We start from the raw sequence: 23,929 nt of genomic DNA on the forward strand, positions 1-23,929 counted from the left end.
ATAAAGATAGGAAACTTCAAAATTAAACTGCCAACAAATACAAACACACAAAGAAACAAACAACTTCTTTCTGCCAGGTAGTGGCAGATTGATAGCCCAGTACAGAAGATAGTTTCGTCTGGCAAGAAAGAAGAAATGGTTGGACATAACTGGATTATTCAAAGATTAAGCTTCAAGGTCACCAATGAACTTGACCACAACCTAGAGTAATTGGTTGGTTCTCATAACTCGTTAAGCTTCTAATCTCTCCAGTTACTGTGTACCTACTATCTACTTCCCCCTCAACTGTCTACCGTTTACACATTTATTAGTTGTTCTTTCTGTCTGTGTCTTATTTTTGCAGTTTTTGTTCCTGCTTCTTCTTAACTTTGCTTTTCATTCTTCTACACTATTTGTTTCTTACTACTGTTACATGTGTTTTGGTGCATTAGGCTGTTATTCTGTCTCCTATGATTATCTGTAACTTAACAAATGCTTTGTCTGCTATTTACAATCTTTGAAGGTATCACATTTGTTAGCATTGCGTTACTTATGTGGTTTGCATTCAGCTATTTTTGACCTGGCTGACTTTCTTGTCTCAACAGGAAATGATGCCATTTCTCGAAGTCTTTCCTCTGTTTTGTTGGGCTTACGAATTTCTACTCTGATAGCTACTGCTTCTGTTGGCTTTAAAATATATTATTTATTTATTTGGGCCTTGTTGCATTTGGCAGTTATTTTTCTTCCTTCTAGACCTAAGATCCTTTGATTCTTTATGAGTGAGCTTTTTCATGTTCCTCTGTCCAGAAGGCACTGTGTCTTGGTTTTGGTTGTTCACCTCAATTTCTACAGTTCATTACTATCTTTTTGTGGAAGGATTATCTGTTGAATGTACCCATGGGGTTGATCACTAATTGCTGGGCTCAAGAGCAACAGTTGTTCACTGTTGAAGTAGGAGAAACAGAGGGCCAAATCAGAAGAACTAACTAAGAAGTCTATATCCAGATTACATTCCCCCCCCCCCCCCCCCCCTCTTCATAAGTTGTAATACAACATATACAATACCCTTGTACAAAACGCCATGGCTGCCAGATGCACAGTCAGCGGCATGGGGAGACCGTCGGTGGTGGGGGGAGGGGGATGGGGGTCGCTTAGAGTGCTATAGGGCAAATTCTGGGTGCTGGAGGGGAAAGTGCCATTCTAAACTGAAGCCTACACTTACATTTTTTGTAAATATTAAGTGGGGCCCCACCACGCCCAAACTTTCATGGTGATCGTTCAAAAAGATTTACTGTCACCTCTACTTTCATTAGCACCTAAAAAGAATTCCACTGAAAATGCAGAGATTTATTTTTGCCTGGCTCATTAACTATTTGTAACTTTCAGAGTAGCGTCATGAGTGGTGAATTTTGAGTAAAATCTACACATTTCTCTGTTGCCATGTCAAAATTTGCTTCTTTTGCCAACACTTAGTGAAGTTTACACTATCTCACCTCACTAGCACGTAGTGCAGATGCAACTTAGAGAGAATTCTTAAACAGTGGTTTATTAAGATTATTAAATGAGAAACTGAGGAAAAGTAAACATAGTAGCTTTGGTGCAAAAAATGTGTAATGTCTTCACATATGTTGTTCCACAACCTATAGCATTTCTCATTTCACCAGCTATTGGTGTCACTTAAAAATTACATTCTTTCAATGAAAAAGTCTGTAGTTATTGGAATAACATTGTAGATAATGAAGTTTTACATAATAATGATATGGTAAAATACTCTCCTCTTTGCATGTTGTCATTTACCAAAATCTCATTTCAGTATCTGAAACCGTTTATGAAATATGAGGACTGTTTTAGATATTTCACTTTGGCTTCATTGCAGGCTTGGCACAGTCGCAAATGAGTGTGCCACATCAGATCAATTTTCTCACGAATGGTGACTGATAGATACCTCTACCCAAGTCTAATGACACATTCAATATATAAGCCATATTCCATATGCAACAACTTATTATGTAATGTGCACAGAACACCAAATCATAGCGATCTCTATTTTCCATCGTACACTTTCCCGAGTTTTGCACAATGTCTTACTTTCATGTAAATACCACAATAACTATGACCATTAACGAAATGATGGGCACATCATCATGAACCTGGCATATAAAGCCATAAGAAAAACAAAAATGATTTTTTTTACTGAAAAATTTCTATAAATTTGTTTGAGAAAGACTGCAGGGTGCGTGCCTCAATTCCGGCATTGCTGACCGGCTGAAAAGTAGAAAACACTTATCGGCCTCCCCTTCCGAACAAATGAATTAATTTTCCCACCGCTTTGGACAAAAACACGCCACTGCGCATCTACCACCGTATCCTGCGGAAGCTATACTACTACTACTACTACTACTACTACTATTACCACCACCACCACCACCACCACCACCACCACCACCACCGATAAAAATAATAATAATTTTTGTTAAATTCTGGAACTACCTATTCTAATTTTTTGTGCAAATGCTTAAAAATAAATGATTTGCTTTTATTCATTTACTCTCTGAGTATGGAATGAGTCAAAATATGGAGACGCAGCTATGATAAACTGCTCCTACAGAGTGAACTAGTAACTAACTGCTCTTATTCTATAGTTATAAACACAGGTGATTGTGCAATAATTATCAAGTTATTTTTGCTGTGCATAACTGATTGGTAAAGGTATGCATATGGTGTGGTTATTACCCTCAATCTTTAGAACTGATCTACACCAACCAGAAATTATACAGAAAACCCAGTTCACTTGTAAGTAAGTTCCTCAATCATACCGACATCACTGGAGGGGCCTTTAATCAACTAGCAATCAACTGGGCTAGTTACAAGTTTGCTAGTGGTGGATGTGACAGGACTTCCTGTGAAACATTACTAAATGCCTTCCCTGAGAACTACCCAGAACAGATAATTCAGAACTCCACTCATGATGTAAATATATTAGATATAATGGCAACAAAAAGACTTGGCCTATTTGAGGATGTTCACACTGAAACTGGATTTGCAACTCTGAGGCAGTTGTAGCAACAATTATTACCATCCCTGACAAACTTAACACTTTTGGCACAGAACACAGCATAAAAGAATATCTGACCATGAACAGGAGACATATGTACTCAGCAGAACATTTTGAGATGGAAGGGACCCTCTATGGTATAAAATCACTATAAATAAACTCCTAAAGAAGTATAAAACTGCTGGATAATAGTTGTCAAACAAGGTATAGGGCTACAGACAGAGAGCTGCTGAGTGAAATGTGTCTGAATGTCAACAGAGCAATGTGTGAAGTCTTCAGTGACCACTGTAGCAGACAGAATCCCGTTGCAAGATTTTTCAAAAAAACCCAAATAAATTCTAGTACTATGCAGAGCTGTTCATAACACCAGAGTTAATCAGTTGCGAGGGTTTCACAGCCTATATATATATCACGCCTACTTAATGCATAGTTATAGACTTGAGAGTAACAGTCTGATTTATTGCTGTATTTACAAGGAATCCTTCGACTGTGAGGTCACAAGAGGCCAATGATGTTTATGGCATTTGACACCCCCATATTGTCTGAAAGGAACCTAAGGAATTTCGCAAAGTAAGAAAGAAGTGGCAGATGACATATTAGTGTTCATGCAAGGTGAGTCAGTGGAATGTGTGGTGTCAAATACAGTCGACTGTGTGGACAACTTACATGAAGAATACAATGAGGAAGATATGTGCTTAACAAGTGAAAGTGATATTTAAACAGATGTCAAGCCTGTTGCCAGTAAAATGTAGCAAAGGACAATTGTTGTCCATGAAGAGGGTACTAAACATAATTATGTACATGGAACATCATCTGCAGCATAGTAAAAAAAAAAAAAAAAACAATTTTGAATGAGTCTGCAGCAATATGACCATGTAGTACATAAGAAAAACTATGGATTTTTCAAGAGAGCACAAGGCACACTTACTAAAAAAAAAAAAAAAGTGGCAAATGGCGTTTGTGCATTTAAAGGATGTCTGATACAATTTACAGAAAGTGCATGAAGTAACCTACTACGTTATGCGCATAAAACAGCGTTCGATATAGATTGCAGTGATTCCAAGGGAAGCAGTAGATAGTTGCACAACTTCAAACAATGCTACAGAACTGGAAGACATAAGATAATGAAATTTCAAGCAAGGTATCAATTTGATGATGCACAGCAAACTGCAGATATTGGCTCAAAAATTTGTAGATGATCTAAACAAACTTATCCCATTGTTCAGTAAGGAATTTATTTCCAACTCCAACCAATCAAGATTTGAAGAGGAAAGGCATATGAATGGAACCCTGGATATTAGAGGTACCAAGACTGTTATATCAAGATCAACTAACATCAACTCCTCAACGCATTCATATACAGTTTGCCAACTGTTGATCTGGATGGTGAATTGGCTGGAAAGTTAGATGCAAGGAGTTAGATGTGCTCTGCCCCCTATGATTCTTTCTCATGTGTGTGATCTTGCAAGGGTAGTATGGAATATTTATGTCACAGCGAGTAAGAGTGGGAAAATGGGCGTACTAGAACTACAACTGAGGTATGAGCATTGATTTTTGGACAATAGCTGGTAAAAATAGCTTTCTTTTGCCCGACTCCTGATCTGTGTATAAAAATCATACTCCTTTGGAGCAAAGTATCCCTCCTTAAATGTGTGTGACATTGTAATTCACACCACCTGGAACCATTGGACAAATTTCGCCTCTGGAATTTTTTTTTTCCTTCTCCTTGTGCCTATAAACCGTATTATCACATCATCTGCAGCTGTGCCTTAAAGGATAGCCAGTTTCACGATAAGCTCCATGATAGCCTGTTCTGCATTTGGTTGCATGGAATCATATCCCATCAGCTCTCAATACTCCATAACACCAATATGATTCCATATGCATTCTTTAAGACTAGATATCTATCTGAATGTCCTGCACAGTTTATAACTCCCAAGATGTTCGCCTTCGATCTTGATGGCGTGAACCTTTGTGATTACTGTGGTATGCTATTTTTCATTTGTTGTTTGTGGTGCAAGTTAATGGTTTGTTCTGAACATTTCTTGAATGTCGAAGGTGTCTATGGGATGTAATATCCACGTCCCATAGAAGGCTGATCTCTGCACCTCTCGGACTCTCATTTTCTGTCGCCCTCCTGATGATCATGGCGATTCATCGGTGTCTTATATTCCTCCTGCCATAACTATTAACAGAGCACTTTCAAATGAGCCTTGCTAAAGATTGAACTATCGACCTTGCACTGAAGGTGTACCTTATTAGATACAACAAACCTTTTCAACATAGAGGAACTCAAACGACAATCTCTGTGGCATCAAAATAACATTCATTTTTATATATAACTGTTAATGCTTCCCATGGAAGGCTTTTGCCTGAAGTATCCTTTGGAGTGACTTCAGTGTTCTTGGCAAATTGTGTTCCTAACTTACCACTGTTGTCTAATTGGGGAAAGAGGACCTACGGAATAATGTGCACTATGAACCATATGTTGTTTTTGGCAACTTCTCACATCATTGAGAGGTGAAGAGTAGGTTAAAACTAAGACTGAAAAATCTGTGATCTGACTAAGATCTGACCCTAAGACCACTCGGTTTTCAGGTATGCATTTTACTGCTAGACTGCCAGGTCGTTTGTAAGTAGTTTTTCATGAAAGAGTTAGTGTTTGTCTTCAAGTGTCTGTCAGTTCAGGTTTTCCATTATTATTGTGATGCTCCCCCATGAGTCAAAAAATGTATGACCCGCTATCTTGAACATGGCTGTTAGTCTGCAATTAATAAGGTACACAGCCACCAATCAGTTGCCAACTTTTATCTATTTTTAGATCTGACTCAGATTTTGATACCACTATGAGTATCATCTTCTTCAGAAAAAAGGTATTACCTCTTTTTTTAGAATAGGTTTTGATATTTTCTACAAACAAATTAGTGCAAACCAAATTATAGCATTTGACTCAATGCCCCTCCTCCCCCAGTCCCACAAGATGGCCTTTTTGCATTCAGCCATAAATCCTGTAATAATATTAAAAACTGCAAATGATTCCTTATGCAGTTCAGGTGTATACAGAATTACATGTGATGCATGATTCTGCTTTATTTTGCGCAAATGGAGAGGGCTTTAACCGTTGGATACAAAGAACACCTGCTGGGTTAAAAGAGGCACCAATATCCATAATTCTATGTTTGCAGAACACTTGTTAATGCCAGGTCATAAACCAAAAAGAGTAGAAGACATGAGATTCTTCGTAAAGAAAAGAAAGGGTGAAGATTGCATGTATAGGAGGAATTTGAGATTTTTAAACACATGATAAGGAAAGATGGTCTCTTCCTAAACAAACAGTTCCAACTGAGAAATAGAGACTTCTTTAATGGTTTCAAGTCATTGCTCACAATGTGAAACCTCTTGTTGTGGTAACTTGATGATGAACATCACTTCCTCTACAGAAGCATTGTTTACCTTATGTACATCTTATAATACTTTCCTTTACAGTATAGCGGAGATGCTGAGTCACGATAGGCACAACAAAATGATTCACACGATTATAGTTTTTGGCCATTAAGGCCTTTGTCAGCAATAGACACACATACACCCATGCACACACACACTCATGCAAACGCAACTTGCACACATGTCTGAGGTCTCAGGCAACTGAAACCACACTGAGAGCAACAGCACCAGTGCATGACGGGAGCGGCGACTGGGTGGGGCTATGTAGGAGGCTGGGGCGTTGAGAGGGAGGGATAGTATGGTGGGAGTGGCGGACAGTGATGTGTTGCAGTTTAAACGCAGGAGAGAAGGTGCGGAGGGGGAGGGAGGTAAGTAGTGGGAAGGAGAGAAATAAAAAGAAATTGAAAGACTGGGTGTGGCGATGAAGTGATGGCTGTGTAGTGCTGGAATGGGAACAGGGAGGGGGCTGGATGGGTGAGGACAGTGACTAACAAAGGTTGAGGGCAGGAGGGTTACAGGAACATAGGATGTACTGCAGGGAAAGTTCCCACCTGCGCAATTCAGAAAAGCTGGTGTTGGTGGGAAGGATCCATATGGCACAGGCTGTGAAGCTGTTGCTGAGATGAGGGATATCGTGTTTGGCAGCATGTTCAGCAACAGGGTGGTCCACTTGTTTTTTGGCCACAGTTTGTCGGTGGCCATTCATGCGGACAGACAGCTTGTTGGTTGAATACAGCACAGTGGTTGCAGCTTAGCTTTTAAATCACATGACTGGTTTCACAGGTAGCCCTGCCTTTGATGGTATAGGTGATGTTAGTGACCGGATGGGAGTACGTGGTGGTAGGAGGATGTATGGGACAGGTCTTACTTCTAGGTCTATTACAGGGGTATGAGCCATGAGGTAGGGATTGGGAGCACAGGTTGTGTAAGGGTGGTCGAGTATGTTGTGTAGGTTCGGTGGAGGGCAGAATACCACTGTAGAAAGGGTGGGAAGGATAGTGGGGAGGACATTTTTTATTTCGGGGCATGACGAGAGGTAATCGATACCCTGGCAGAGAATGTAATTCAGTTGCCCTAGTCCTGGATGGTACTGAGTTATGAGGGGAATGCTCCTCTGTGGTCAGACTGTGGGACTTTGGGAGGTGGTGGGAGACTGGAAAGATAAGGCATGGGAGATTTGTTTTTGTACAAGGATGGGAGGATAATTATGGTCAGTGAAGGCTTCAGTGAGACCCTCGGTATATTTTGAGAGGAATTGCTTGTCACCGCAGATGTGATGACCATGGATGGCTAGGCTGTATGGAAGGGACTTCTGGGTGCAGAATAGGTGGTAGCTGTCAAAGTGGAGGTATTGCTGGTGGTTAGTAGGTTTGATATGGACGGAGGTACTGATGTAGCCATCTCTGAGGCGAAGGTTAACACCTAGGAAGGTGGCTTGTTGGGTTGAGTAGGACCAGGTGAAGCAAGTGGGGGAGAAGTTGTTGAGGTTCTGGAGGAATGTGAATAAGGTGTCCTCACCTGCAATCCAGATAGCAAAGATGTCATCAATGAATCTGAATCAGGCGAGGGGTTTAGGATTCTGGGCTTTTAGGAAGGATTCCTCTAGATGTCCCATGAATAGATGTGCATAGGATGGTGCCATGCGGGTGCCCATAGCCGTACCGCGGATTTGTTTGTAGGTAATGCCTTCAAAGAAGAAGTAATTGTGGGTGAGGATACTGTTGGTCATGGAGACTAGGAAGGAGGTTGTTGGTTTGGAATCCATAGGGTGTCTGGAAAGGCAGTGTTCAATAGCAGTAAGGCCATGGGCATTAGAAATGTTAGTGTACAGGGAGGTGGCATCAATAGTGACGAGCAGGGCACCGTGTGGTAAAGGGACAGGAACTGTGGAGAGTCGGTCGAGGAAATGGTTGGTATCTTTCGTATAGGATGATAGGTTCTGGGTAATAAGTTGAAGGTGTTGGTCTACGAGAGCAGAGATTCTCTCAGTGGGGGCACAGTAACTGGCCACAATGGAGCATCCTGGGTGGTTGGGTTTATGGACTTCAGGAAGCATGTAGAAGGTGGGAGTGCGGGTAGTGGTTGGGGTAAGTAGAGAGATGGACTCTGGGGAGAGGTTCTGGGATGGGCCTAAGGATTTGAGTAGTGACTGGATATCCTGCCAGTTTATTGGAATGGGATCACTGTGGCACTGCTTGTAGGAGGAAGTATCTGACAGCTGACGGAGACCTTCTGCCACGTAATCCTTGCGGTTCAAAACAACGGTGGTGGAGCCGTTGTCAGCACGTACAATTATAAGGTCGGGATCAGTTTTTAGATGGTGGACTGCAGTTCTTTCTGTGGATGTAAGGTTAGTTTGCATGTTGAGGGATTTGGGGAATGACATTGAGACAAGGCTCGAGGTTAAGAAATGCTGGAAAGTTAACAGGGGGTGGTTTGGCGGCAGTGGGGGTGGATCACGGTTGGATGGAGGAGTGAACTGAGTTAGGCAAGGTTCAATATTGGTCTTTCGTTGAGTCTGATTGGTTGGGTTGGTGGGGAAAAAGTGTTTACATTCCAGTAATCCAGAAGGATCTCCACTCACTACTCAAATCCTAAGGCCCATCCTAGAACCTCTTCCCAGAGTCCATCTCTCTACTCACCCCTACCGCTCCCCACACTCCCACCTTCTACATGCTTCCTAAAGTCCATAAACCCAACCACCCAGGACGCCCCCTGTGGCTGGTTACTGTGCCCCCACTGTGAGCATCTCTGCTCTCATAGACCAACACCTTCAACTTATTATACACAGTCCTCCAGAACCTCAACTCAACTCAACTCAACTCAACAGAACCCAACAAGCCACATTCATAGATGTCGACCTTCACCTCAGAGATGGCTAAATCAGTACCTCTGTCCATATCAAACCTACTAACCACCAGCAATACCTCCACTTCGACAGCTGCCACCCATTCCATACCAAGAAGTCCCTTCCGTACAGCCTAGCCACCCGTGGTTGTCGCATCTGCAGTGACGAGCAGTCCCTCTAAAAATATACTGAGGGTCTCACTGACGCCTTTGTTGACCGTAATTATTCCCCCATCCTTGTACAATAACAAATCTCCCGCACCTTATTTTTCCAGTCTCCCACCACATCCCAAAGTTCCATAGTGCGGCCACAGAGGAGCATTTCCCTCGTAACTCAGTACCATCCGGGACTGGAGCAACTGAATTACATTCTCAGCCAGGGTTTCGATTACCTCTCGTCATGCCCTGAAATGAGAAATGTCCTGCCCACTATCCTTCCCACCCCTCCTACCGTGATATTCCGCCGTCCACCGAACCTACACAACATACTCGTCCATCCTTACACAACTCCTGCTCCCAATCCCTTACCTCATGGCTCATACCTCTGTAATAGACCTAGAAGTAAGACCTGTCCCATATATCTTCCTACCACCACCTACTCCAGTCTGGTCACTAACATCACCTATCCCATCAAAGGCAGGGCTATCTGTGAAACCAGTCATGTGATTTAAAAGCTTAGCTGCAACCACTGTGCTGAATTCTATGTAGGCATGACAACCAACAAGCTGTCTGTTCACATGAACGGCCACCGACAAACTGTGGCCAAAAAACAAGTGGACCACCCTGTTGCTGAACATGCTGCCAAACACGATATCCCTCATCTCAATGACAGCTTCACAGCCTGTGCCATATGGATCCTTCCCACCAACACCAGCTTTTCTGAATTGCACAGGTGGAAACTTTCCCTGCAATACATCCTACGTTCCTGTAACCCTCCTGCCCTCAACCTTTGTTAGTCACTGTCCTCACCCATCCAGCCCCCTCCCTGTTCCCATTCCAGCACTACACTGCCATCATTTCATCGCCACACCCAGTCTTTCAATTTCTTTTTATTTCTCTCCTTCCCACTACTTACCTCCCTCCCCTTCCGCACCTTCTCTCCTGCCCTCTGTCTAAACTGCAACACTTCACTGTCCGCCACTCTCACCATACTATCCCTCCCCCTCAACACCCCAGCCTCCTGCTTACCCCCACCCAGTCGTCATTCCCATCATGCACTGGTGCTACTGTTCACAGTGTGGTTTCAGCTCTCTGAGACTGCAGACGCGTTTGTAAGTTGTGTGTGTGTGTGTGTGTGTGTGTGTGTGTGTGTGTGTGTGTGTGTGTGTGTGCGCGCGCGGGCAAAGTTGGGCGCGCGCATGTGTGTATGTGTGTCTACTGTTGACAAAGGCCATAATGGCCAAAAGCTATAATTGTGTGAATCGTTTTGTTGTGCGTATCGCGACTCAGCATCTCCGTTATATGGTGAGTAGCAACTTCCTCCTCTGGTATTGTTACATTCCATCCTGGATTTTCCATTATATATCATGTGCTTTGGATAACTACTCTTTTAAACTTCAACCACATGTCTTCTACACTCTTATGCACACAAGTAAATATTTTGATATCTTATTTGACATATTCCATAATGCTTTTTTTCTAGTTTACTAAGTATTCCTTTCTAATTGTTTTAGTTGCAGAAAGAAATCTGAGAATTTGGAGTCTGTAAAGGACTAAATTACATTTAGGAACTGAAGTTAATATTTTTTTTCTCTATCATATCACATACTACACTACTATACATCCCTAGGTTTTGCCACTGTGTTTTTGGTCACAACGCATTTCAGGCCAAATAGTTGGCTATCTTACAATAAATTATTATTAATGATTTTTTTACCATTTTAATTACATACTTTGTTTCCTTTGTCATCAAACAATTATTTTCCCAACTCAAGTGCCTATGTCATCACATTATGGTATCTAAGTTTCTTAGACAAAAACCCTCTGTGTCAAAATTATATATCCAGTGTTCATAGATCACTTAAACATAAGTCAATTAATAATAGTGATTAAATGGTAGGTTTATTAAAGAAATATTAAAAGGTATGAAAATAAACTTACCAATGGAAGACAGCTTTTCTATAGAAAAAGCCACCTTAGTAAAATCATCAGTGGAATTGATTTCTAGTTGAATTATTCTAAAGTCCTTACACTTGATATTCAAGACTCCTCCCTGTAGACCATTAGGTTTCCGTTCAACGATGTCTATATTATGATGCAATAACTGAAACAACAATGCAAATCTCATTTTAGTAATTTTAATGTAGGCGACTGAGATCAGTAACATATAACAGGATTGAAGGGTGGAATATATATTAACAGGCTTTCAGATCAGATCGATATTGAAAATAAATATTTTCGTAATCTAAACAGCATATTTCTCTGCAGCACTGTCTAAATTCAAATATAATGTCAAAAATGAATAAAATGTTGATCAGTAGTACACTGGTAGCAAGGGTGGCAGTCAAGTATTATTAAGAGTGAAAACGAAATCAATTAAGTAATAATAACTGGTCAATAGATCACATATACAATCAACAAAAATAAATAACTAGAAATCCAGACAAAAATCAAATAAAATAAAATGTTGCTACTTTATACACATAAATACAGCAAAATTCTGACTGTATGTACAACTATTGTGAACAATACGTAAGTATGGTAAAACAATACAAGGCCGATGACCACCTGGGCACAAGAAACCTCAGCTGGAAAATACAGTGTTTTAGTGCATCCATTACTGGAAATAAGACACCACAAGGACTGCAAACCAGTTGCTCAACTAAGGAAATATATATTTCAGCATTCACATTTCATATGCACGACAGGTAGTTTCAGCAGATTAAAAGCACTCCATTGCTATCAGCAAGTCATATTCTTTTCAGAGTTTTGTAAACGACAAAGTGTAGCATTAAACACACTAAACTTATCTGGCACAAGATTCCAGAAAATAGAAACAGTTATGTTATTGTGCTGTATGTGCAAGTAAAGTTAAGAGTTCATATAAATAATTAAAACGTGTGTGTTTTAATGTAATCTTGGGCTGATATGTTTTACAATTCAGAACGTTTAACAAAACAGTTGTTTAATAAACTCTCAAATCAAAATGAACATTCATTAAAATCACAATTTAAAATAAACTAAAAAATAAATAAAAAATCCCATCACGAAGGAATTATCTGGATAGGATGAAAATCACTAGATGTCATGCACATCCACAGTCAAACACAGGATCGCAATTTCAGAAAAACTAGTTGATTTATTCAAAAGAAAGAGCTTTCATAAATTGAGCACAATGGTCCTGCCCACAATGCTCCAAATGTTCTCAATTGGGAATAAGTCCAGCGACACACAAACACAAACACAAACACACACACACACACACACACACACACACACACACACACACACACACAGATATATCCATCCAAGGTAAGGTCTGGCAAGCACAAACACAAGCCGTAGAAACTTTCGCCACACACACACACACACACACACACACACACACACACACACACACACAGATATATCCATCCAAGGAGGTAAGGTCTGGCAAGCACAAACACAAGCTGTAGAAACTTTCGCCATGTGTGGGTGAGCATTATTTTGCTGAAGTGTAAGACCAGGTTGGTTTGCCATGAAGGACAATAAAACAAGGTGTAGAATATTGTGGATGCACCACAGGTGTGCTCTAAGAATACCAGTAGATAAGCACCTCTGTGACTGTTGCTGGCCCTGATATAGACTTTAGCCACTAGATTGCCACCCACAAAGACTGCAACAACAAACTTTCTTATCATTTTATCAATTTGCTAATTTAAAAATTGTCTCTTTGGATTATCAGAGAACATAATAGCTCAGTAACAAAGTATGGCATCAATAGAAACAATCTGTAAGAATGTTTAAACTTTTTCTCTTTCAAGAACTATCATATGCGTTCAACAGAAGACAGATTTGTGGAACTTCTTAGGGAGAAGCTATTGAGTTGCCGATCTCCTTCTATTGTAAGCACTTGTGCATACATCCACAGGGGAGGGGGGGGGGGGGGGGTGCCAAGGTGTGTTTTGTATGGGAAAGGAGATGCATGGTAAAGGGAAAACAGCTGACTCTCAACAGAAGTAGTAACAAGTGGATTGAAACGGTGGCGTTCACAAAACTTCACCAAGATTTGAAGCAAATAATTTTCTTTAAAAGATGGCATATGGCTGGGAATTCCTAAATGTCAAAAATAAATTTTATAGATGTGAGTATCCAATGTGATGGTTATCTAAAAACAAAGATGATGTAACTTACCAAACGAAAGCATTGGTACGTTGACAGAGACAATAACAAACACAAACACACACACAAAATTCAAGCTTTCGCAACCCACGGTTGCTTCATCAGGAAAGAGGGAAGGAGAGAGAAAGACGAAAGGATGTGGGTTTTAAGGGAGAGGGTAAGGAGTCATTCCAATCCCGGGAGCAGAAAGACTTACCTTAGGGGGAAAAAAGGACATTTATACATTCGCGCAAACGCGCGCGCGCACACACACACACACGCACACACACACACACACACACACACACACACACACACACACACACACACACACAGATATATCCATCCGCACATATACAGACACAGGCAGACATGTCTTTACATGTGCGGATGGATATGTGTGTGTGCGCGAATGTATACCTGTCCTTTTTTCCCCCCAAGGTAAGTCTTTCCGCTACCAGGATTGGAATGACTCCTTACCCTCTCCCTTAAAACACACATCCTTTTGTCTTTCCCTCTCCTTCCCTCTTTCCTGATGAAGCAACCGTGGGTTGCGAAAGCTTGAATTTTGTGTGTGTGTTTGTGTTTGTTATTGTCTCTATCAACGTACCAACGCTTTTGTTTGGTAAGTTACATCATCTTTGTTTTTAGATATATTTTTCCCACGTGGAATGTTTCCCTCTATTATATTCATATCATCAATGTGATGGTTAGTGTGATTTCATGGATGTGAATCCTCAATATGTTTTGTTGGTGACTGTACCCTGTTGCAAAGTGATATATTCATTCTCAAATCAACTCAACATGTTCCGAATAGTCTTTAAAATTATAGGAGATGCCTCGACAGACAGGACTGCCTTGGGCAATGAATAGAAATAGTGGTAAAACAATCCATAAGGAATCCCCGGGAAAAAGAATTTCACAATTAAATAACAGTTAACAAAATAATCAGAAATACTAGAAATCAGACACAAAAAAACAATGATAATGAAGAATACATAAAAAAGGTGAGGAAGGTGGTCTGATAACAGAATCAACAGCTCAACAAATTCTTATCTATGATCTATTGCCTGTCATTAGCTTGTTATCAACAATTTTCTTGAATCTGAAAGTGAGTACAATGTTACTTTTGAATAATTTTCTTTGAAATGCTCCTGATTCTGCATATGCAGTGATTTACTACTTCTCCTCTTCTATGCATGTGCAGGTGTGTGTTTTCTTTTCATTCTCCTGTTGTTGTTGTTGTATTCAGTCCTGAGACTGGTTTGATGCAGCTCTCCATGCTACTATATCCTGTGCAAGCTTCTTCATCTCCCAGTACTTACTGCAACCTACATCCTTCTGAATCTGCTTAGTGTATTCATATCTTGGTCTCCCTCTACAAATTTTACCCTCCACGCTGCCCTCCAATGCAAAATTTGTGATCCCTTGATGCCTCATAACATGTCCTACCAACCGGTCCCTTCTTCTTGTCAAGTTGTGCCACAAACTCCTCTTCTCCCCAATTCTATTCAATACCTCCTCATTAGTTATGTGATCTACCCATCTAATTTTCAGCATTCTTCCGTAGCACCACATTTCGAAAGCTTCTATTCTCTTCTTGTCCAAACTACTCGTATTTATCGTCCATGTTCCACTTCCATACATGGCTACACTCCATACAAATACTTTTAGAAAAGACTTCCTGACACTTAAATCTATACTCGATGTTAACAAATTTCTCTTCTTCAGAAACGCTTTCCTTGCCATTGCCAGTCTATATTTTATATCCTCTCTACTTCGACCATCATCAGTTATTTTGCTCCACAAATAGCAAAACTTCTTTACTACTTTAAGTGTCTCATTTCCTAATCTAATTCCCTCAGCATCACCCGACTTAATTCGACTACATTCCATTATCCTCGTTTTGCTTTTGTTGATGTTCATCTTATATCCTCCTTTCAAGACACTGTCCATTCCGTTCAACAGCTCTTCCAAGTCCTTTGCTATCTCTGAGAGAATTACAATGTCATCGGCGAACCTCAAAGTTTTTATTTCTTCTCCATGGATTTTAATACCTACTCCGAATTTTTCTTTTGTTTCCTTTACTGCTTGCTCAATATACAGATTGAATAACATCTGGGACAGGCTACAACCCTGTCTCACTCCCTTCCCAACCGCTGCTTCCCTTTCATGCCCCTCGACTCTTATAACTGCCATCTGGTTTCGGTCTGCCTTTCCTAGCTTCTAAGATAAGTCGTAGGGTCAGTATTGCCTCATGTGTTCCAACACTTCTGCGGAACCCAAACTGATATTCGCCGAGATCGGCTTCTACCAGTTTTTCCATTCGTCTGTAAGGAATTTGCGTTAGTATTTTGCAGCTGTGACTTATTAAACTGATAGTTCGGTAATTTTCGCATCTGTCTACACCTGCTTTCTTTGGGATTGAAATTATTATATTCTTCTTGAAGTCTGAGGGTATTTCGCCTGTCTCATACATCTTGCTCACCAGATGGTAGAGTTTTGTCAGGACTGGCTCTCCCAAGGCCGTCAGTAGTTCTAATGCAATGTTGTCTACTCCCGGGGCCTTGTTTCGACTCAGGTCTTTCAGTGCTCTGTCAAACTCTGCAGTATTGTATCTCCCATTTCATCTTCATCTACATCCTCTTCCATTTCCATAATATTGTCCTCAAGTACATCGCCCTTGTATAGACCCTCTATATACTCCCTCCACCTTTCTGCTTTCCCTTCTTTGCTTAGAACTGGGTTTCCATCTGAGCTCTTGATATTCATACAAGTGGCTCTCTTTTTCTCCAAAGGTCTCTTTAATTTTCCTGTAGGCAGTATCTATCTTAGCCCTTGTGAGATAAGCCTCTACATCCTTACATTTGTCCTCTAGCCATCCCTGCTTAGCCATTTTGCACTTCCTGTCAATCTCATTTTTGAGGCGTTTGTATTCCTTTTTGCGTGCTTCATTTACTGAATTTTTATGTTTTCTCCTTTCATCATTTAAATTCAATATTTCTTCTGTTACCCAAAGATTTCTACTAGCCCTCGTCTTTTTACCTACTTGATCCTCTGCTGCCTTCACTACTTCATCCCTTCCTACTTCATTCTATGGATCAGAGCGTGGAATGTCATATCCCTTAATCGGGCAGGTCGGTTAGAAAATTTAAAAAAGGGAAATGGATAGGTTGAAGTTAGATATAGTGGGAATTAGTGAAGTTCGGTGGCAGAAGGAACAAGACTTTTGGTCAGGATAATACAGGGTTATAAATACAAAATCAAATAGGGGTAATGCAGGAGTAGGTTTAATAATGAATAAAAAAAAATAGGAGTGCGGGTAAGCTATTACCAACAGCATAGTGAACGCATTATTGTGACCAAGATAGACACGAAGCCCATGCCTACTACAGTAGTACAAGTTTATATGCCAACTGGCTCTGCAGATGATGAAGAAATTGATGAAATGTATGATGAGATAAAAGAAATTATTCAGGTAGTGAAGGGAGACGAAAATTTAATAGTCATGGGTGACTGGAATTCGAGAGTAGGAAAAGGGAGGGAAGGAAACATAGCAGTTGAATATGGATTGGGGGTAAGAAATGAAAGAGGAAGCTGCCTGGTAGAATTTTGCACAGAGCATAACTTAATCATAGCTAACACTTGGTTCAAGAATCATAAAAGAAGGTTGTATACATGGAAAAATCCTGGAGATACTAGAAGGTATCAGATAGATTATATAATGGTGAGACAGAGATTTAGGAACCAGGTTTTAAATTGTAAGACATTTCCAGGGGCAGATGTGGATTCTGACTACAATCTATTGGTTATGAACTGTAGATTAAAACTGAAGAAACTGCAAAAAGGTGGGAATTTAAGGAGATGGGACCTGGATAAACTGACTAAACCACAGGTTGTACAGAGTTTCAGGGAGAGCATAAGGGAACAATTTACAGGAATGGGGGAAAGAAATACAGTAGAAGAAGAATGGGTAGTCTTTCTCCTACTGAGTAGTATACGAAAAATTCAATTTGAGATTCAAACATATTTTCATGTCTCTGCAGATTAGCCTGTTTGTAATCAGCAGTCAATCACAAAAAACAGTAACTTTAACAAAATTTATGTTGACAACACAACGGAAACCTTGTGTCACAGCTTGTAGTATGTGCTTTGACAGTTTGATGATGACCACTGGTTCACAAACAGTTAACTCCACTTCAAAAAGCTCTTGTGATAAAGTCAAAAATGAAATAAAAGAATATTCATAAATACAATAGTAGAAGAAGTAATGACTCATACTATCCATCAGTCAGTGACCAGAGTCAGATCTTTTGGTCAAAATCTTAAATTTTTAACAGTCTTTTCATTGTGCCTGTCTGCGACTCAGCACCACCTTTACGTGGTGAGTGGCAATGTATCCATTTCAGTATTGTTGTTATTCCATCCTGGACTTTCCATTGTCAGAAATGAGTGAGGTATTCAGTCATAAACAACTTGACTTGTCACCCAGTGATGTAAAGAAGGACTTAAAGATACTAAAATTAAGTTCAAACACAAACCGAAATAACATCTGTTTGATAACTTCCCCTATTCCACAGAAGAATTACTGAATATGTAAGTGTGTGTGTGTGTGTGTGTGTGTGTGTGTGTGTGTGTGTGTGTGTGTGTGTGTGTGTGTTACAAGTATTTGTCTGCAAAGATATAGTGGACTCATTTTGAGAGGGAGGCGCAGTACAAAAGTGCATAGCTCTTATCATATACTTTTAAAGTAATGGCACCAATGTATTATTTAGCAACAAAAACTAGAAACTGAATACTATTCATATTTGATATGCATGTGTATATATATACTGCACATGAAAAGAAGTCTTAAATTGTGTAGTACGTAGTAATTCTGGTTTTCTGTACAGAATCCTGCAGCACATGCAACCAACACCCATCACTCTTCGTGCTAAAGAGTCAACTGGATGTTGCAGTGCCACCAATCGGCTTTGACCTGTAGTATTCCTATGTTATGTTGTGTGACACCATGGTGGCGCATTGTATTTGGAATGGATCATGTTTTCAGAAGGCATGTTGGAGTAAGCATTTCTAAATGGTTTGTGAGTGGTGTTTATGATTTGCTGGACTCGATGAATACTGTTTGCGAGGGTAATATTGGAAGAGTTTCTAGAGGAGGTGTGAGATGGACCAAAGTTGCTGCATCTTGAGCCACGGACCCGTATATGTGGTGTCGTTGGCAGGACAACTTATGACATTCTATCTGAAGAGTTCCTGGTTCGAGAAGTCTAGGCTTGCATTCAAGACAATTTGTTGTTCACATTATTTTTGCTATCACTAGATAGCTAGATTTGTCTCTCAGCTGACTTTGGTACGTATGTGTTCATGATTTTATTGTAGCCTGTGTGTTTACGTCCAATGTATGTTTCTTTTACATTGAAATTGGTGTGAATGTAGAATTTTTTTATGAACTTTTGGATTATGTTGTCAGTTGTTGGTAATTATGTTGGATTGCAATTGGTAGATATTGTGTTTATTTTACCTACATTGGTGAGGTTTTGTTTTTGATATTATTTATATGAGAAAGTTTTGGTTTTCTGGTACCACATACTTCACGTCAGCTATATAGATCAAGTGAAGTGCAGATACTGGATGTTTTGGGTTGTGTGTAATTTTGTGGTAATGTGGATTTTGTTTAAGTTACCAAGGTCAAGTGAAATTTCTGGTACTAAGTTTTAGATACATGTGTGACTTTGTGGTATTGTGGACTTTGTCAAGCTATATAGGTCATGGGAAATTTCCAATATCAGGTAATTTTCAGATCTCTTTTAATGGGGTTTTCTTAATTGCTGAGGATTTTGTCTGCTTGATTCTTGCCTTAATATTTGTTTTGGTAAGTCATCATTATTAGGATTGCCGTATGCTTTGTTTGTCCCTGCTCAAAAACCCCTAATTCCACATTTGTCCCATTAGTTTAATCATATTTCAGCAATTAAATATTTCTCATACTATTTGTGTCTTTTCATATGTGTAATGAGTAGTGTCATCATCATCATCATCATCATCATCATCATGTTGTGTATGCTTGAAATAGAGGTGTCTGCCATCTTGATGATGTAATGGATCAAAGCTGATTCATGGTAATGCAATCTTCAGTTTTGCCATACTAACTTATCCCCTGTTTCCTATTCACAAATCACTTTGGTAGTTCCTATTTCTGCACCACAAGATATGTGATGCAAGTTATAAATGTCAATTATTTGAAATATTTGTACTATTGCTTCACTATAAGAGAAAAGCCAGCAGCTTGCTAGTGCTGTCGAAGTAATCATTAAACTAGACAATGATTTTCAACTTGCTGAACTATTGTCAAACTGTGTGTTTTAATTATAACAAATACAAATAATGTTGCATCACTCATGAACTGTACAGTATCCTGATTTTTGATTCACCCAAATTTTCTAATTACGAAATTTCTAATACTGGCTAGACTAGAAGTAATTGACAAGTAAGATAATGCCATACCCATAATTCTTCCACGCCTTCTTTTCGTGAAGAAAGTATCATATGATGACCAGTAATACACAGAGTTCCATCGACAGGTGCTTGAAATGGTGCACGCATTACCACACCATCCAGTTTTGGCACCAGAATCAACTCGGCAAATTCCATCTCTCCTGTCTTTGAAGAAGAAATAATACAATACATATTGCTCATCATATATAAGATTATTGCATAAGAATACAAGTAATGACTTGCATTGACTTTTTTAATTGATTCAGCTGGATTACTCACAAAAGAATGGACTCGGTGAACATAAAATATACTAATAACATCAATAAAATAAAATGCAAATTACAGCTACAAAAAAGTTTTAATTGAGGTCTAACATGGAGTCTGAACACTTAGTGTCAAAGTGCAAATGCCACACTGATGCCGAATGCTTCTAATGAGAGTGTGAACTACCTCTACTGGTATCTGTACAAGTTGTCTGCAATAAAAATTTATAGTTCTTGCAGGATTTGTGTTTATGATTGATGATATGTCTGTCCTGATAGATACTCAAGTCTTTGAAAATTGTGCTCTTGCATTTACTGACTAACTAGACTCATCTGTGTGAGTTGTCTTAATGTTATCACGAACTATGTTTCATTCTCTCTATTGCGCAAAGGATGTATCACAATGATTCAGGAGCCCTAAGGCAGTCACAGATTCCATGGGGGCATCACCTGCTTTGTATGGCCAGCTAGAGATTTATTCTACTCTATACATTCATGTTTGTTCCTCCACAGCAGATTTCAGTGATTCTGGAAACACAGCAATATGTACTTACTTCTCTTTATGTCAGTGCAGTTTAAGAATCACTGATACTGGAAAATTAAGGCTCATATTCAAAAGGAATTGGTTGATATGAAAGTAACTGGTTGATATGCTTTGTGAAACTAATTGAAAAGCACATAGTCTTCCCTGAAGGCTCTGCTCTTTATTGCTCTTTATGATGCCTACAAATATCACTTCCAGTTACAATAATAGCACGGAATGAGATTTTCACTCTGCAGCAGAGCGTGCGCTGATATGAAACTTCCTGGCAGATTAAAACTGTGTGCCGGACCGAACTCAAGGTCCCGAGTTCGAGTCTCTGTCTGGCACACAGTCTTAATCTGCCAGGAAGTTCAATAATAGCATTACTTTTACTGCCAATTCCTGCAGGAATGCAACATTGCGCAAATTTCAAAATAATCTGGGTTGAAGATTCCATCACAACAATCAATTTTTAGTCTATGGAAGCTTGACATGGAGGACTGGTTTAGCCACGATCGACAACTGATAGCTGGGAAAGACTTTATGATAAGCTGTAACTGGTTATGATACTATCTGGATAATATGAAGCTGGAAATATTACAATAAAATAATTGCACATGAAACTGAATGATCAGAGAGGCTCAATTATAGGCAAAGTAAATGGTAGACTACTGGGAAAATACAACCAATCTACAAAGAAGATTGATTACAAAACCCTTGGGCAGCCATCCTAGAATATTTTCAGGTATGTGAAATTTACACCAAATGGGGCTAACAGGTGATACTGACACATGTAAAGAAAGAAAGTACTAAAAGTCATACGGTGATTTGACTCGAGGAAGAGTATCACAGAAATACTGACAAATCTGGATTGGCTGACGCTAAAAGACACAGAACTCCATAAAGACCTACTTAAAAAATTTCAACAACCTATATTAAATGAAGAATCTAGAAATATACAACCCCACCCTCCTCCCAAGCATTGCTCCCATAGGGAACATGAAGATGAGAAATGTGGAAAGTACCCTCTGCCATGAACTTCTGAATGGATGTAGATGTAAAGTATGCTGAAGGTATGAGTTCAACAGGCATTCTCAAACTCCCAATCCCCCATTTGTTTCAGCAATACTACATTGAGGCTCTTTCAGCAACAACTAAGAAGAATTTTTCAAGTATCGTTACTATTAGCTTTTATGTTTCATTTTGAATGAGATGCATTTTAAATAACTTCAATTTTCAAAATTAAATTATCTCCTAAAGTTAAAGGAAGAAGAAACTTTATCACAGACACATTATGAATACTAATATTGTTAAAAGACATCATCAGGTTGTGGTATTGGAGGAGAAATTGCAACAAGTGACAAGGAAGGACACAAGGTGCACTCAGTGTGTACGCCTAGGGGCCTCATTCTACATGTTGAAGAGGGTATTCTGGCAGTCACTGAGGGAACAAAGTATAACCAACTGCAGACTGTGGTACCCGTTGGAACAAATTATGCCTGTTGTTTAGGCTCTGAGGTCACACATGGATCTTTCCAGTGACTGGCAGAGAAAGTTAAGAAGATCAGCCTTGCTCATACAGTTTGAATAAAGCTCACAATTTACAGCTTTGTCCCCAGAACTGATCATGGCCCCTTGATTCTGAGTCGAGTGGAAGGATTGAACCAAATATTTCCAAGATTCTGAGACAAGCTAACATGAGACTTCCTGGACTTGTGCCATAGGTTTGAGAACTGTAGGGTCCCCCTAAATACATCAGGAGTGCATTACACATCGGAGGCTGCTACCCAGATAGGTGAATGTTTGTGGGACATAAACGTTTTTTTTAGATTGTGTGTCCCTTCATCCAATACAGATAACAGTAGCTGTAGGGATCCCAGAAGTATCAGTGTAATATCGAAAGAAATGGTTCCTACAGGTGAGAGTATTAAAACCCTAGTGGTTACCTGCCAAAACATTTGCAACAACGTGCCAGAGTTCAAAATGCTCCTGAAAAGCAGTAAAGGTCACATAAAACTAGGTACAGAAACCTGGCACTGATAGCTGTCAGATTTCTGCGAAAAATTTAAGTGTACATAGAAAGGATAGGCTAATGCAAAATAAAGGTCATGCACTGGTCACAGTAGACAAGAAACATGAGCCACAGTTACTCTACATGCTCCTGAGCATGCACAGATAACTATGAATCGTGTTTAAAGGAATAGTTGAGAATGCATTGAATATATGTGCACCCAGTAGAACAGTTCATAATGGGAGAGACCCACCATGGCATACAGTCACATTACTTCTATAGAAATGGAGAATATTGCATAATAGGTGTGAAACAAAACATAGAGTTAAAGATAGATAGGTGCTGAAAGAAACACATTTGGTTGTTGAGAAAGCAATGTGAGAATCCTTCAATGATGTCTGTAGCAGAATATTGTCAAACAACACTTCACAAAACCCAAAGAAATTGTGATCATGTGTAAAGGCTGCTAGTGGGACCAAAGTTACTGTTCAGGCACTAGTGTTGATGATGTTTTGGTTTGTGGGGCGCTCAACTGCGTGGTTATCAGCGCCCATACAATTTCCCAACCTGTGCTCAGTCCAATTTCGCCATTTTCCTGGATGATGATGAAGTGATGAGGACAACACAAACACCCAGTCATCTCGAGGCAGGTGAAAATCCCTGACCCCGCCGGGAATCGAACCCGGGACCCCGTGCTCGTGAAGCGTGAACGCTACCGCGAGACCACGAGCGGCGGACTTTCAGGCACTAGTGAACGAGACAGGAACTGAAAAGGAGGGTAGCGAAGCAAAAGCTGAAGTGCTTCACTCCATTTTCAAATGTTGCTTTACAAAGAAAAACCCAGGAGAATTGCTCCAGTTGTGTCCACTTACCACTGAAAAGATGAGTGAAAGCAGTAATAGTGTCAGCAGTGTTGAGGAACAGCTGGAACATTTACAACTGAGCAAAGCTCCAGAGCCTGATGTCATCCCTGTCAGGTCCTATACTTAATTTTCAGCTAATTTATTCAT

General features: G+C 39.9%; 1 protein-coding gene across 2 annotated transcripts in view; it reads right to left on the reverse strand.

Moving 5' to 3' along the window:
* LOC126162736 (myotubularin-related protein 9) overlaps positions 1–23,929 on the reverse strand; it is a 104,946-nt gene that overhangs the window by 77,618 nt on the left and 3,399 nt on the right. For both annotated transcript variants that reach the window (XM_049919401.1, XM_049919400.1), the window contains exons 2-3: positions 20,132–20,287; positions 11,426–11,588 (exon numbers count right to left, since the gene is read on the reverse strand). In XM_049919401.1, the coding sequence (XP_049775358.1) occupies positions 11,426–11,588; positions 20,132–20,278 (310 nt within the window). In that variant the 5' untranslated portion in view covers positions 20,279–20,287. The remainder of the gene's footprint in view (positions 1–11,425; positions 11,589–20,131; positions 20,288–23,929) is intronic.

The sequence above is a fragment of the Schistocerca cancellata genome, chromosome 2 (genome assembly GCF_023864275.1).
Source record: "Schistocerca cancellata isolate TAMUIC-IGC-003103 chromosome 2, iqSchCanc2.1, whole genome shotgun sequence".
Taxonomy (NCBI): domain Eukaryota; kingdom Metazoa; phylum Arthropoda; class Insecta; order Orthoptera; family Acrididae; genus Schistocerca; species Schistocerca cancellata.